The 16,072-nt window shown below is 39.9% G+C and overlaps 1 protein-coding gene across 1 annotated transcript in view; it reads left to right on the top strand.

Annotated features, from left to right (window-relative positions):
- LOC140186436 (uncharacterized) overlaps nt 1-16,072 on the top strand; it is a 258,955-nt gene that overhangs the window by 14,871 nt on the left and 228,012 nt on the right. Inside the window, exons 2-4 of the mRNA XM_072240706.1 lie at nt 4,775-4,881; nt 11,334-11,543; nt 13,216-13,396. Coding sequence (XP_072096807.1) covers nt 4,789-4,881; nt 11,334-11,543; nt 13,216-13,396 — 484 coding nt within the window. The 5' untranslated portion in view covers nt 4,775-4,788. The remainder of the gene's footprint in view (nt 1-4,774; nt 4,882-11,333; nt 11,544-13,215; nt 13,397-16,072) is intronic.

Here is a 16,072-nt window from a genome sequence, read left to right as displayed (position 1 = left end):
CACATTCCAGAACTTTATCCTGTCCAGTATTATTACTATTTAGATTGACAAGTAAAATCAACCATGGTTACTTTTGTTACACACAACTCAAATTTCTATTTTCATTCCATTTTCTTCTGTCTGGAAGCCTAAAGTCAGTTTTCTCTGCAATTGTTCCATTCAATTCTAATTCAGAATAAAAATAAAGTAGCTAAGCAACAAATGAATTGATTTCAAGTGCAAGGTTCTATTTAATGTAATTGACGCATTTGCCCAGATTTTGTGTTTTTTTTTAATACTGTCTCATAATATACAGAGCTGTTCAAAAGTCATAGGCGCATATATGTAGCTAGGGTGCTTAAGACTTTTGCACAGTACTCTATTTGTCAATGTGGAGAGGAGAGCTAGTTTGTAAGTCTGGCAGGAGCAACAGATGCTGGGAATGGCGAGGGATGGGTGTGGGATAGGTGGCAGAGAAGGAGTGCCAGGGATGAGAGGTGGCACGGGTACAGATACACTCAGCCTTGAGACACCAAGTAAGGTCACTGGATTCCAAACACTTGGTTTATTGAACATTGCAGAATCTCTCTTTAGTGCTTCTCGGTCCTTCCCCTCTCCCTCCCCTTTTTATCCAACCACGATTCCCCTCTCCCTGCCCCCTTCCCATGCTCAGTCCACAACAGAGACCCACATCAGTATCTGGTTTATTATCACTCACATATGTCATGAATTTTGTATTTTTTTTTGCAGCAGTACAATGCAATGCTAATAATTAACTGTGCAAAAGTCTTCGGTACCCATGTAGGGATGGAGCAGGTAGAACTTTTGATTGGAAATTGGTATCTGAATTTGGAAAGGCAACTGGAATTTGGAAATTTATGGAGAATGCAGAAAGACATTAGTTTTTATAGGATTAGCTCTGCAGTTAAGAACAATGTTCACCGTGACCCAACAGAGATCTCTGGATGATACTACCTCCCCTTTCACGTTGGAAATGAAGCTCATCCTCAAATCAAAGCATGCCTTGGCTGCAAGCAATGTTCCTCTAATTTGTAATGACAAGAGTGCGCAAAAATCTTCTACTGTGCAATTTTTTGCTCAGTGACAACAACATGTGCGTACTGAATTTTGTACAGAGAGGTATTCATTTTAACAGCTAGCAATACCTGTCAATAAGAACTTTGATCTCTGGGTTTGATTATTTTAGCTCTGGTTCATCTGCACTTTCACAAAGCATACATAGCAGGCCTGTAGAGGGTAGTGAAGGATTTTCTCACCAGAGCTTTTGCACACCATCCATATGTGATTTGCTAGCTAAACGATGCTTTAAAAAGTCAAGTTTCCAAATGTCACTCCACTTCTCCCCACTTGAAAATTCTCCAGCAACTTTTGCATCGCAACAATATATGCAGGTAACACCAGTTTCTCTATTATGCATAAATATTCCTTGCAGCTGCACACTCCTGACCTCATGAGCTTTCGGTGTCACAGTGTCTACTCTTTCATCAAGCCATTCTGTTTTAAATGAACTAACAGTTCTTTTGCACTTCATACCCTTTGCTTTTTTGAAATTCAACGTAGTGAATCAATAATTTCTTCAAAAAAAACAGTATAGATAAGCCAGTTCCAAAATCCGCAGAAAAACCTTCTGTGCCAAAACTGTCCGCATCAGAAACCGGAAAAGGAAATGTGATTGTACATGATCGTGAAATATACTTAACATGCCAACAAAGTAGAAGGTGACAACCTTTTGTTCACAGTTTTAATTCCTTTGTGCGCTAGTAGCAAAAGATATGTGCGTGTGCACATGCGTGCACTTTAGAGGGAACATTGGCTGCAAGGTGATGGGTACCCATAATGTATACAAAGTGACATAATTCCTTTATACGTGGTTGGAAACAGTATCAGGTGCAAGGCAAATAGCTAATTTTTGCAAACATTTCCATCAAGTACTCATATTATTTGGGCTATATTTATTTCCAATCCACAACTGCTTTGAGAGTACAATTGTTTTAGGCCTTTTCCCTAAATAATACAGTATTCCATTAGATAACGCATGATCAGTTTCTTATAGGTTGTCATAGCCAGCGGAGGTAATGGAGATAAGCTCCACTACCCATTAAATGCTCACAATGGTGTGCATCTCTAATAGCCTCTGACAACCAGTCCAGCTCTTGGACTTCATGTGTGACTTAACTACTAATCCCAGTGGAACTGTTTCTACTGTCAGGAGAAGGGGCAAAGGCATGTTTCCGGTGCCTTAAGAACAGTTGCTTCAGTCAGATGGAGCTCATCAACCATGGTTGGCAGCTCATCTAGGAGAAGGAAATTTCTGATCTCAAACATCCACTCTTGTACTGTATAAGATAATTTGGCTCCCACCAGAAAGCCAAGAAAATCTTCCAATTTTAACAAGAAGGGAATGTGCTAGTTCTCATGCACTTAGTTCCATTTCCTTTTAAGACATAGATAACATTTTCATAACTTATTTTTATAAATTTTAACACGTTTTTAGGCAAGCCTTGAATTTCAACCATGAAAGAGAACGAAATAAATTCAAAGAGTAATTGTACATGTAAGTCAATGAAATAAGTAAACTAAAGCCCTTATGTACATAGTTAATTTCAGTCATATTTATCTCTCTCTCTCTCTCTCTGTCACACACACACACACACACCTCCACCCACCCACCCTCTTTATTTCCCTCTCCCTCGCTCTCTCTCGCCCTCTCTATCTCCCCCTCCTTCTCTATCTCCCTTTCTAGCTCCCTCTCCCTCTCCGTCCCCCCTCTCCATCTCCGTCCCCTGCCTCCCCGTTTCCCCGCCCCCCCATCTCCCTCTCTCCCTCTATTTTCTCTCTCTCTCTTTCTTTATTAGGCCTTCAATCCCCAGCAATGAGATTCCTAACTTTCAGTGTTCTATCACTTCCACGTTCAACTATTATTCTGGCATTTTATGTATACCAGATGCCCATCACCTCTTTCCATGCAATAGGTGCATGCTTTATGTGTTGCAAAAAATGACATACTCTTTAATATATTCTATTTCTTTGCATTGTTGCTCAAAGCTCAAATTTCAAAATACATTTATTATTAAAGTATGTAGGTATACAACCTTGAGATTCATCTTCTTGCAGGCAGCTACAAAACAAAGAAACACAGCAGAACCCACTAAAAAAACCCACACAGCAAATACTTAATGTGAGAAAAAAAGTACAAGTTATGCAAACGATAAAAAAAAACACAGAACATGAACTGCACAGTCATCAAAAGTGAGTCCACAGCCACAAGGCCAATTCAGCACTGCAGATTGTCAAGGAGCAAATGGCTGCAGGCAACATCCACAGAGCCAGTTCAGCACTGAGGTGAGTAAAGCCTCTCAGAGTAGTGAGCAGAACACTGGTTCATCTTCAGCAGACTAAACATAGTTTGTAGTCTATTTTCGGGACACCTTTGTTCTGTTGCGTCTGTAAATGTGATCTTGAGCTCCCAAACCATACCATAATGCTGCATAGAAGTTGGATCATACACCTTTGTTTTATTGTAGTACCATGAGGTCAGTATCGATGTAACCTGGTGTAAATTGCATTCGCAGTCACTTCCTGCTGAAGCTACAAGACTGAACAAGGAGTTTCCTGGCAGGGTTCACACTATGGTAGCCAAAATTTTCCTAGTGTCAGACACACACCTAGTGATGTCAAACATCTTCCAATGTATGTTTGAGCCTTTATGACTTAAACTGGAGCCCAAGTCCAGAAAATGACAGTCACAAGAAACAAGGAGCACAATTCATTGAGTTATGCATTTAAACACCATTTAAAATGCCACTGGCTTCACAATGGAACATTCACAAGGCAGCCCCAAAGATCACTGAAGTGTGTTCACATGCCTCCAAAAGAGCTACGATTGTTCAATCTATCAAAGAGAGTTTACTCTTGGATGTTATTGCAGAAGGGTCTTGGATCTGAAATGTTTGCTGTTTCATTTTCTGCCTCACCTATAGAGTGGTTTCAATATTTTCTGTTTTCAGTGCATACAATATTTTGCATTCATTAAAAAAAATACAAATTCTGGGCAAAAGTCTTCTGCCACTTTGTAATCTGACCACAGTCTTTGTTTCGAAGACCAGCCTAAATTTCAAAATTTTATCCTCCTGATCATCAGTATACAAACTTCTGCTGTGGGAATTTAATGAATACCATTTTCATCTTGTCATCCCCTTCCATATTAGGCTTGTGTCTTCCTTTTTACCTGTCCAACTCACCCCTTGGAAATAATCTTTCTGTTACTCACATGTAACTCATCTGCTTATAAGTTTTGTGATTAGATATTGTGCACCTCATTTGTTCATTCCTATAAAAATACATGCATTTCTCCCAGTTTCCACCCTTACAAACTTAAAGTATCTTTTAATATTATAATCCTTGTATTTTCTTCTATGTACAATCAATGCCATTCTTTCATGTTAATATTTATTGTACATAAAAACAGAAAATGCAGGGATTACTTATCCTAGTCTAAGTGTGTAACAATACATGTCTTGGAAGCAGCTTAATATATAATGTATAGACAGCATTATAGTGAGGCCATATACAGTCTGGTTGTTGAAAAGAAATCATGAGATGTGGTCTAACAATACCCTGTTGTCTCTTGCACAAACTTGCATCTCCCATACTAAGCCTTTGAGCATACTGCCCCGTACTCTTGTAAATGCTGGCGATGCTGAGGACAGGAGTTGAAAACATGAAGTGTATCTTCTCAGAATTCTGCGATTGAACTTGTTTTTTGATCCCACAGACCCATGAGTGAGGATGATTGTGACTGTTGACCAGACCAATATGCTAATGGATGCTCCCCATAGTCAAGACTTGCCTTCTGGAAGCACAATCACAGACTCTCAAAAGGTAGGTATCATATATTATTCCATTAAATGACAGGACTAATTGGATTTGTCCTCAATGTTGCGTGTTTAATAAAATCAGGTATGGACATTATAGGATTAATTTTGCACACTGTGTGGTTTCAATCTTGTGTCAGGCCTCTAGGACATAGTATTGGAAACACGAAGTGACCCAGTGACATGTTGCAATCAGTTGATGAGTCTATCTGAGAAATGTTAGCTGGTGGGAAAGGAGCCAGGAATCACTTATTGCTTGCTTCAGTTGCAGAATCACAGAGTCAGAGAGTTAGAGCACAGAAATGGGCCCTGCAGCTTAGAGTCTGAACTACCATCAAGCGTCCATTTAACTCTTTCCAAGCCATTTTATTGTCCACATGTTTCTACCAGCACTCCCGAATTTCTACCACTTTACAGAGGCCAGTTGCTGTACCTAGTTTGTAATATGGAGGGGGGAAACTGGGGGATTTTGCTGTGGTCATGAGGAGAATGTGCAAATTCCACATCAACAGTACCAAAAGTCAGGACTGAACTGGGCTTGTAAGGGACCATTCCAGCATTAACTAGATATCAAAGGATCTCTCTACTCATACTGACATCCATTACGCTTTCCAACTACTGAATGTGACATAAGCTTGATGTACAAACTTCTAGTCGCACATTAATAATTGTTTCTTGTAAGCAACTTGCTTTTCTTCTCCCTGTCTCTTGTCAGAACCTGATCACACCATTTTTGTCAGTTACTATTTCGATTCAGTTTTATCTTTTTCTTATGTATAGTCTGGTCTGCTGAACATTCCCCACAACAACAAAGCGTAATGTGTTGTTACTAATCTGATCCTATCAGTCAGTCTACTGCTACATTTACTCATTTAATTTCACCCTGAAATAAATATTCACTTCCACTCATCCTTCCACCATTTACTTTGCTGCTGAAAGCAAACTTGTTTTCTGATTAAGAGTCCTGGACCTGAAACATTAACCGTTTCTCTTGCCTCAGATGCTGTCTGACCTGCAAGTGTTTCCAGCATTTTCTGTTCTTATTTCGAACTTCTGGCATCTGCAGGTTTTAATTTTCTTTCCTTACATTGCCCTACAGCAGCAGCAACAACAGTTAATACACAAAGATTTATATTTACACAGCGCTTTTCATTATCTTAGGATAACCCAAGTGCTTTGCAGCCAGATAAATGCCTTTGAAGTAGAAACATAATACCCAATTTAAATATAAAGGAAGACCTCGTTAGAAACTAGCAAATTCCTTGGTTTATGAATGTTGACTGAAGCATAAGTATTGGCCAGGACACTTTGAAAGTTAATTTGCTCTTCTTTGTTTCATGCTCTTGGATTTTTCCCGTCTACTTGAATGGGCAAACTGGACATTGGTTTAATATCTGGTCTAAAGGATAAGTGCAACATTGGATTAGTCCTAAACTGGATGTATACTGGATGCAGGCTCAAGTCTCAGGAGGAATTTGATCACACAGCCTTCTAATTTTGAGCTGTAATGATTCCATCTGTGTCTCAACTAACTCTAATCAATTAAAGATAATCTTCTTACGGATTGTGATTTTTTTTGGAGTCTGTTTTCAAATAAAAGATCAAAGGTTCAAAGGGATCTCCAACAAAAGTGGTTTAACCTTTAACCTGCCAAATTAGATTAAAGATTCTTTCAGTCAGAAATAGTAAAACTAACAGTTATTGTAAGTTTTAGTGACTGGGGATTTGGATGCAGTGGCTTTTCCTGGCACATTAGAACAAGACCCCTTGCGAATAAACTCTTCTCGGGCATCCAGCCAGGTACAGGTATTGCTTACGACAGACGTTTCGATGACAAACTCCACCATCTTCATAAGGAATGAGGGTGGAGTTTGTCATCGAAACATTGGGTATAATAGATACCTGTACTTGGCTGGAAGCCTGAGAAGAGTTTATTCGTCATATACACAGGGAAAAGAATAGATCCTTTTTCAAGACCCTTTGCCTTTCCTGGTATTAATAAATTATTTGGATTCAAATATCTGGGTGATGATTAAGAAGTTTGCTGATGCTTCAGTAATTGGCAGTATGGTTGAAAGTTAAAGTTCTTGGCTGCAGGAGCACATCAATAGGCAACCACAAGGCTATGAGCAAAGAACTTGGAAAATGCACTGAATGGCATATTTCTGAGTTAAAATTACAGTTTTTCCAAATAAGCAGTGTTTAAGACCAAGGAATCAATATAACATTCAAAATGCAGGAATAAGAGAGCTATCAGTAGGTGGCATATTGATGACTATCATCACATGGCAGGAGCAACACTGAGAGATCACACTTTCTATGATTTTCTGAGGTTTTTTTTAGTGAGCGTTCAACTGACCTTACTTATCCTGGAATTGGTGTACAACAGTTACCAATAAAACCCTACATTAGATATAGAATAGTACAGCACAGTGCAGGCCCTTTGGCCCACAATGTTATGCCGACCCTCAAACCCTGCCTCCCATAAAACGCCCCATCTTAAATTCCTCCATATACCTGTCTAGTAGTCTCTTAAACTTCACTAGTGTATCTGCCTCCACCACTGACTCAGGCAGTGCATTCCACGCACCAACCACTCTCTGAGTAAAAAACCTTCCTCTAATATCCCCCTTGAACTTCCCACCCCTTACCTTAAAGCCATGTCCTCTTGTACTGTGCAGTGGTGCCCTGAGGAAGAGGCACTGGCTATCCACTCTATCTATTCCTCTTATCATCTTGTACACCTCTATCATGTCTCCTCTCATCCTCCTTCTCTCCAAAGAGTAAAGCCCTAGCTCCCTTAATCTCTGATCATAATGCATACTTTCTAAACCAGGCAGCATCCTGGTAAATCTCCTCTGTACCCTTTCCAATGCTTCCATATCCTTCCTATAGTGAGGTGACCAGAACTGGATACAGTACTCCAAGTGTGGCCTAACCAGAGTTTTATAGAGCTGCATCATTACATCGTGACTCTTAAACCCTATCCCTCGACTTATGAAAGCTAACACCCCATAAGCTTTCTTAAGTACCCTATCCACCTGTGAGGCAACTTTCAGGGATCTGTCTACATGTACCCCCAGATCCCTCTGCTCCTCCACACTACCAAGTATCCTGCCATTTACTTTGTACCCTGCCTTGGAGTTTGTCCTTCCAAAGTGTACCACCTCACACTTTCCTTTCTTTCTCTTCGTGAACTTTTTCCAACTTTGAACTTTTTTTAATCTTCATAGTCACTACTTACTGCTGACTATTCCAGCATTTTCTATTTTTGTGTCCAATTTCCAGCATCCATTTATTTTTCTATAAAATAGACTATATAATTATATTCATACTGACTTTACTGTATGTGAACTGACTGTGGGAATTTTGGCTTCCAGCTTTCTAGTAACACTTACAGTTCAAAAGTATTCTGGAAGGTACAAAGTACTTTGGCATATCATCAGGTTGTGGAAGTTTCTGTTTCATAGAAATCATTCACTCACCGGTATCAGTCAAAATACTGAATTGGTTAGATCATATTACTTGTTTGAATAACAAACTGGAAGAAAATTTTGATGTAAAAGCAAGTTTGAGAATGTGAATTTTGAATCACAACCTCTCTCAGAAGTGTGCCAGGTCCTACATAAGAACCCATGATTTTCAATGGATTTAATAGATCAATTAGTTTTTTTGTCACATGTACATCAAAACATTGAAACCTGCAGTGAAACGTGTCATTTGTGCCAAATCAAATTGGTGAGGATCGTACTGGGAGCAGCCCACAAGTGTTGCTATGCTTCTGGCTCCAACATAGCACGCCCACAACTTATTAACCCTAACCCTAACCATACATCTTTGGAATCGGGGAGGAAACCAGAGCACCCGGAGGAGACCCACGCAGACAAGGGGAGAATGTGCAAACTCCTTCCAGACAGTGGCGTGAACAAAATCTCAATCGGTGATTGCACTAACGTAAAGCGATTGCACTAACCGCTACACTAATATGCCTGCCTCCCACATTTCAAGTCAATTATAAAGGCTCTCTACCTGAAAAAAGTATGAAGACTAAATAAACACAGAACAATTACCACATGGAGGAGGGCACTTGGGACCTCTAGTTGGATTTTACTCCATGCCCTTTTTTCCAGTCCTTGTAGGGGTTTTTTCTTTTGATCCTTGTCCAGTACCCTTTGAACACTACAATTGAATGGGCCTCCACTCCTTGTAGACGTGCATTCCACACCCTAGCCACTGTAATAAAGTTGCCTCCTGACACTTGTGGTTCTTTTGCAACTTGACCTGTTGTCTAGTTCTTTACCCTTCTGCCAAGAGATAAGTCTCTCACAATCTACTCAATCTCAATCTGCTGCTACTTCAGAAATATTTCGGTCTGCTCTGCTACTGACAGTGTCAATGCACATATCTCCCCAGATCTCTATCTTCTTTTACAAAATGTAATACTTCACCTTTCTCAGGATTAAGTTTCAAATGTCATCCATTCTATCAGCTTGTCAATTTCTCCTTAAAGTTTATGACTAAGCTCCTCACAGTTCAGTGCACCTTCAAGTTTGTGTTTATCTGTAAATCTGGAAAACATGTCATGTACACACAGGTTGATGTGAAATATATAGCTGAAGAAAGTAAATGTTTCTTTTACTGTGGTCTAGGGAATTCAGTACACACATTCTTTCAGTTTGAAAAACAATCTTTTGCCTCTGCTTCTGCTCAGTGGCCACTTCATTAGTTACACCTGTACACCTGGTCACTAATGCAAATATCTAATCAGCCAATCATGTGGCAACAACTCAATGCATAAAGGAATGCAGAAATGGTCAAGGGATTGGTTGTGGTTTAGACCAAACTTTAGAATGGGGAAGAAATGTGATCTAAGTGACCTTGACCATGGAATGATTATTAGTGCCAGATAGGATGGGTTGATTATCCCAGGAAATGCTGATCTCTTGGGATTTTCCTGCACAACAGTCTCTAGGTTTTACAGAGAATGGTGCGAAAAACAAAAGCATCCAGTGAGTGGCGGTTCTGTGGGTGAAAACACCTTGTTAATAAGAGAGGTCAGAGGAGAATGACCAGACGGGTTCAAACTGACTGGAAGACAACAGTAACTCAGATAACCACATTACAACAGTGGTGTGCAGAAGAGCATCTCTGAACACACAACATATTGAAAAACACACTGGGTTCCACTCCTGTACCTAAGAAAGTAACCACTGAGTGTATGTTCCTGTTATATAGTTAATTTTCTACTCAAGTTATTAGAGCTCATGGTCTTCAATCTTGATGACAAGCCTGTTCTCTATCAATTCATCACATCTTTTGAAGTACATACAGTGTATGATACATTAATGTTACTCATTAACTCTTTCAATAACTTCATCAAAAAATTGTATCAACAGATGCACTTTGTCTTTAACAAACTCATGCTGGCTTTTTCTAATCAATCCACACTTATCTAAATGGCTGATATTTAACATTGTAAATCAGTGAGTCGTTTGTTATGTCTCCCCTCTCGCTGTGAAATGGGGACATCTCTTTCTCCCTTATTAGAGAGAGCCAGTGGTATGTCGAGCTGCTGGGTGAACAAGTAGTTTTTGGAGTACTGCAAGTCTGTGTGTTTTTATTGCTGCTCGCTGCACGCTTGAGTGCTCGGTGGAGAGCGCTGATGCATATTTGCTGGTGGGGTGGGGGAGCTCATTGCCCTCTGCGTGGGATAGGGGGAGTGGTGGGGGGGGCTTTGGGGTTCTAACATTTTAACTGTCATTCATTCTTTGGAGCACTCCTCTGTTTTCGTGGATGTCTGTAAAGAAAAAGCATTTCAGGATCTATATATCGTATACATTTCTCTGACATTAAAACCTATTTTTTCCTGAAAATTATTTCTAGAATTTTCCCCGCTACCAAGGTTAAATGACTGATGTGTACATTTCCACAGTATTTATTTAAGATGACTCCCTCAATACAGGCCAGAGTGCCAGTGCTTGTTTGTCACTACCTTAGCTAAAAAATGGTCCCATATGTTCCTTTCAGATCTGCTGTGCTCTAATCAGTGATCTGTAAAAGAGTTGCCTGCAGAAAATGAAATCACTTATTTCAACTTTTGTTCCTGCAGAGCATGTGTGTGTACCTTTCTAACACAGCAAGATCAGTGAGCTGCTGGCAGCCCAAGCCTGAGACTGACTGCTTGTGTATTTTTTAGGGTGTGGATATGATGTGTGCTTGAAATGTATCTGATATTTGGAATGTGTTGTCATGTTTTCCTTGATTTTTTGGCTTGAATATTATATAATAACCTCTTTTCATGAGCAGTACAGTTTAATTATTGTATATACTCTGTGTAGGGGCTGGTGTCCTTCAGCAGGACATAAAGGTTGCTTGTAAACAGTTGGTCCTCCAGCCTTTGGCCAGAGATTTTGCAAGTCTTCTGCTGAATACCTGTTGCTAACCATGTGTTTGTTGCAGGTTGCGTGCCTGCAGGTGCAGGGAGATGAAGCGTTGAAGAAGGCAAGTTACCAGGAGGCAGTGCATAGCTACACCCAGGGTCTCATGTTGGATCCGAAGAACTGTGAGCTATTATCCTGCCGGGCAGTGGCATTCATCCAGGTGAAGCAGTATGAGGATGCAAGATCTGACGGAGAAATCCTGATTCAAATCCAGCCTGACGTTCCACAGGTAAAGCTTGTGGGAAAACCCACCCATGCAATCTAGCCAACTCAATACTGGGGGGTGGGGGGAGAAGTCTACTAATAATACTGAGTGTGCAGAAATAAAAAAACACATTTATTTCTCTTATATCTTGGACTTAAAAGATCTGTCTAAATGTCTTTATTTACCAGTACAAGGAGATTGCAGTTATTTGTAGCAAACCACATCCACAATGCCATCAACAGAGTGGTCATGGGTTTGGAAATTAAACTGCCCCTATAAACATGCACTCTAATAAAAGAATGTTCGGGATTCTCACAGACTTTTCCAATGCCATTAGTGTATGATGTTTGTACTGCTGTATACTCAGTCGGTACCAATCGTGTTGGTAACCATTAACTGCAAATAATCTATAAAGGTCAGCACAGCTGTTGAAGTTGACCCTAGCTAACTGACAACATGCCAGTAACCCTTGAAGTAGAAGTGACGACTGAATCCCGCCACTGCTCGAGGAGAAATGGCGACAACAATGGAGATACAGAAGCAGGCATCCCATTTCACCGTTGTCAACCTCAGCATCTGCTGCAAGTGGTAGGTATCAGAGACAGGACTTCAATATTCGGGAACTCAAATAACCACCAAAAGATAAAATGAACATCAAAGAAGAGCACGTGCTAGAAATCTGACTGAAGTTCTGGATTAGATAGGATAGAAAATGATTTCATGATTGTTGCATGAAGTACACTGAAATGATCAGTTGCAGAAAGGCAGTGTATCACAATTATCAATAAGAGATTCTGCTGGGATATCAGCATTTGCTACTCAGTCCTAATAAGGCTGCTGAGGCATTCACTTACTGACCTGTTACAGTAATTATAGTGAGGATTTGCTGACATTATGTGGACTGGTCAATGTAAGGAATGAACACACACACCCATACAGGAAAGGGAACTAAAATATAATAGATGCTGGAATCTGAAAGCATTCAGAAAGAAAAACTGAGATTGATAATGTTACTGGCCAGTTCTAATATACACTCACTAGCCACTTTATTAGGTACATCCATACACCTGCTCCTTAATGCAGTGGTGTGCAGAAGGGCATCTCTGAATGCATGATACATCAATCCTTGAAGTGGATGGGCTGTAGCAGCAGAAGACCACAAAACATACACTCAGGAGGTACAGGGAGCACCTAATAAAGTTCCACTAAGTGTAAAATATCAAGGCTTGTTATCTTAATTGTTGACTTCCATATTACGTCCCAAGGGCTGCAAGCTAATTTTGCTTAATTTTCGGGATCTACCTGTCATCAACATAGCCGGCATTCATTACTCAGCCCCTTTCGCCACTTCCACTTTATTCAAGTGCTGAAGGGGGAACTTCTGCCTGATCCCTCAGACCAGAGGGCCTGAGAAAACCAGCTGCAAAGCACACGCAGACCACAAAGGTATTTGCTTCCATTCTTGCAGAAGACCTCCAAAAGTTCTTTTAAATCCTTTGCCTTATTTATTAAGTGTTTGGTGTTTCGCAACTTGGCTCATTAAAAATCTGAGGACTGCACATTGGGAAGGCGAGGAGGGAAACAGGTTTAAGTAACAATGAGAAGATCTCTGTAGTTGAAGACGGGGGAGTTAAATGAATAGTGAAATTCGTTGTGCTTTGTTGTGCTAAAAATTGATGATTTTATTCCATTACAGAATTATTACTTGTTATCTCTGGCTAATGGGTGCCTTGGTAATTTCCATAAGGCTTTCTGGTCCATGCTTCATTGTCTGGAACGTGATCCAGTGCATCAGAATGATCTTGTAAAAGAACTTTACAAGATCACCAAGAAACTATGTAACAATGAATCGGAGGAGAATTACTGTGATGACAAAGGTACTCCATTTCCAAACTCCTGTTCTAAAGAGCCCTTAAAGCCAGAATCTTTCACTTAGTTTTCCACTCTCTGCCTAAATTTACAAAAGGTTGGCAATTGACTTATTTGTGCAAAAGTCTCAACCAGTGGTGCAATGAACAACAAGAGACCAGTATTTACCTACCTGTGGTGCTATACCTTTATTTCAAATTGAACAATTACAGTACCCTAATGGAGCAGCTGGCAACATCTTTCTTTCTCTCCCTACCACTCTATGCAATGAGATGAGCAGAGACACAGCAGTGTTTCTATGGTATCTCATTGTTTGCATGCTTAAATGCTCCTCTAGTGATGTTTCACTGAATAGACTTTGATTATTACCATCTCCAAAGGCTTTGACAATAAAGACCACATATCTGAAGCTACAGAGTGTCAGAGAAGTAAAGACATGATTAAAATTACAGCTCTCTCGTTTCAAGTCTATTGTCATAGGAAGCATACAAAGAGGATAAATATTTTGACAATTTTTTTGCAGTAGCAGCACAGTACATTATTAATATGACAAACATGATTTAATATAAATTTAAGTTAACATAAATTTTATGTAACTTTCATGACAAAATAATCATAACCTTAGTGTAAGTTTAACATGCTGGCATATTAAACTTTCAGTCAATAGTCACATTCAGAACATATTGGCCACCAACTGCTTTCTCTGTACAGTTACCAGGTCCTGATAATGTAGGTACAGATAGAATTCTTTCCTACAGGTATGTCTGGCCACAACAATGCTTTCAACATGTAATGGTACAAGGACAAAATTAAAGATAATATCTAGCAGAATATTGAGGTTAGGTTTTACTGCTCAACTCTGCAGTACCAGAAATAAATTTTCACTGTCTATGAAGGATTGTACAATATTTTCAATATAGAAAGATTTGTCTTTGAACTGAGAAAATATCCTTCTGTTTTAAAGCTCATTGTAATTAGTTTACTGTAAAGGGTTCACTGTTGTGCCCAGAAATTGCATTGCATGGCACCATATTCTTTAGCACCATGCCACTGAATTTCAGTGAAACAAAAAGGAAAATCAAAGGTTTACTCCTACTGCTCCAGGTGCAAGATTTTTGTTCTAGATTAATGGTACCTGTGATGTAGTAATCGTACATGGTAGTGTCGGCAGGCATGCTTTACACACTGGGATACAGTACTACTTTGGCATTTTTGTGTACCAATGCATGAGTTACTCATACCGGCACAAGGCTTACGGGTTCTGCTTCATCCTTATTGACAGTGGGCCTATCTGAGCAGATCTTGCCTGGAAACCTTCCTCAGCTGAGTACATTTATGTTTTACTTACCTGTGTTTCTATTAGATACTCCACTGTCTGTATCATACCATTCTATCAATCCTCAGTATAGTTTTTTTCTGACTTCCCTATTAACTAACTGAGCAGAATTTCATCCTGATCCCTGTTCTAAATCCTCTACTGATATCCCAGCCTGACCCCATTTCCAGTCCTAGCATGACCTTCCCTTACCATTCCAGCCTGTTGTCTCCATTTCAACCTGACAATCCCAGTTGCTCATCCTCTTGTCCACCCCAGTCTGATGTTCTTTCATTCTCTCTAGCCAATGTCCTTAACATGTTTCCTCACCTAATCCAACCCCAAATCACCTTGCGTAATCTGCTGTCTTCTTACTTATTCTAGTCCATAATTTTACCCATCCCTAGCTCAACCATCAAGGCATATTCTCTGCAATCCTTTCTCTCCTAATGGAAATGTTCCCCTTCTACTGTAATTCTTCGATTCCATCTAGAGATGGAGAAAGGGTTGCATCTCTACAAGAGACAGGGTGGAAAGAGGTGCTGTGTAGTGCCTGTGGGAGTATGTGGGCTTATAGTAAATGTTAATGGATAGTTTGTCTCCTGAGATGAACTCAGAGAGATCCAGAAAAGGGAGAGAAGTGTCAGAAATGGTAGTAATGAAGATAATAAGATTGGCAAGTTCTGAATGGGTGTAGGAAGTGGTGCCAATTATCATACACCTTACTGTTTCCCAACTCCACCCTTACCCCACTCTTCACTTAGCAGCAACTGTTTCTTCCCTCCTCTGTTCACCTGGCACCCACCAGACCCCGTCTCATCTCTCCCTCTCTCATCTTTATACTGGCTGTCTTCCCTCTCCCCTCTCAGTCCTGAAGCAGGATCTTGACCCAAAATGTTGACAGTTCTCTCTCACCACAGATGCTGTTTGACGCTCTGAATTCCGCCAGCGGTTTGTTATTTTGTAAATTTATTTACACAATTAAATTATGCAGCTGGTTAATACTTAGATTATTATAGGTTTCCAAATTCAAACAATATAACAATTCGATCTTTTGATATCTTTGCAGCAAGCTGTGCATGATGTTCCTAAAACGGCCTCTCCAAGCTCTAGTAATTCAAATGGATCACTTTTCTAGTTCAGTCTCATGCACATTTAGCCTTGCCTTCTGATTTTCAATTGTTGCTTACATAAAATTACCTTATGATTTTAAGTACACTATACTCATTCTTCCTAATCACTATCTTCTCAGCTACTTGTATTCTGTTACAAAATCAGCCTCTTTGACTTTTTTTTGTAATTGTTTAAGTCTGTCATGTCTCACACTTCGGCAAGGCTGAATAGTCTCTGTTTTATTATTTTCTACATT

This window comes from Mobula birostris, chromosome 22, assembly GCF_030028105.1.
Source record: "Mobula birostris isolate sMobBir1 chromosome 22, sMobBir1.hap1, whole genome shotgun sequence".
Classification (NCBI taxonomy): domain Eukaryota; kingdom Metazoa; phylum Chordata; class Chondrichthyes; order Myliobatiformes; family Myliobatidae; genus Mobula; species Mobula birostris.
This window is presented reverse-complemented; position numbering and strand designations above follow the sequence as displayed.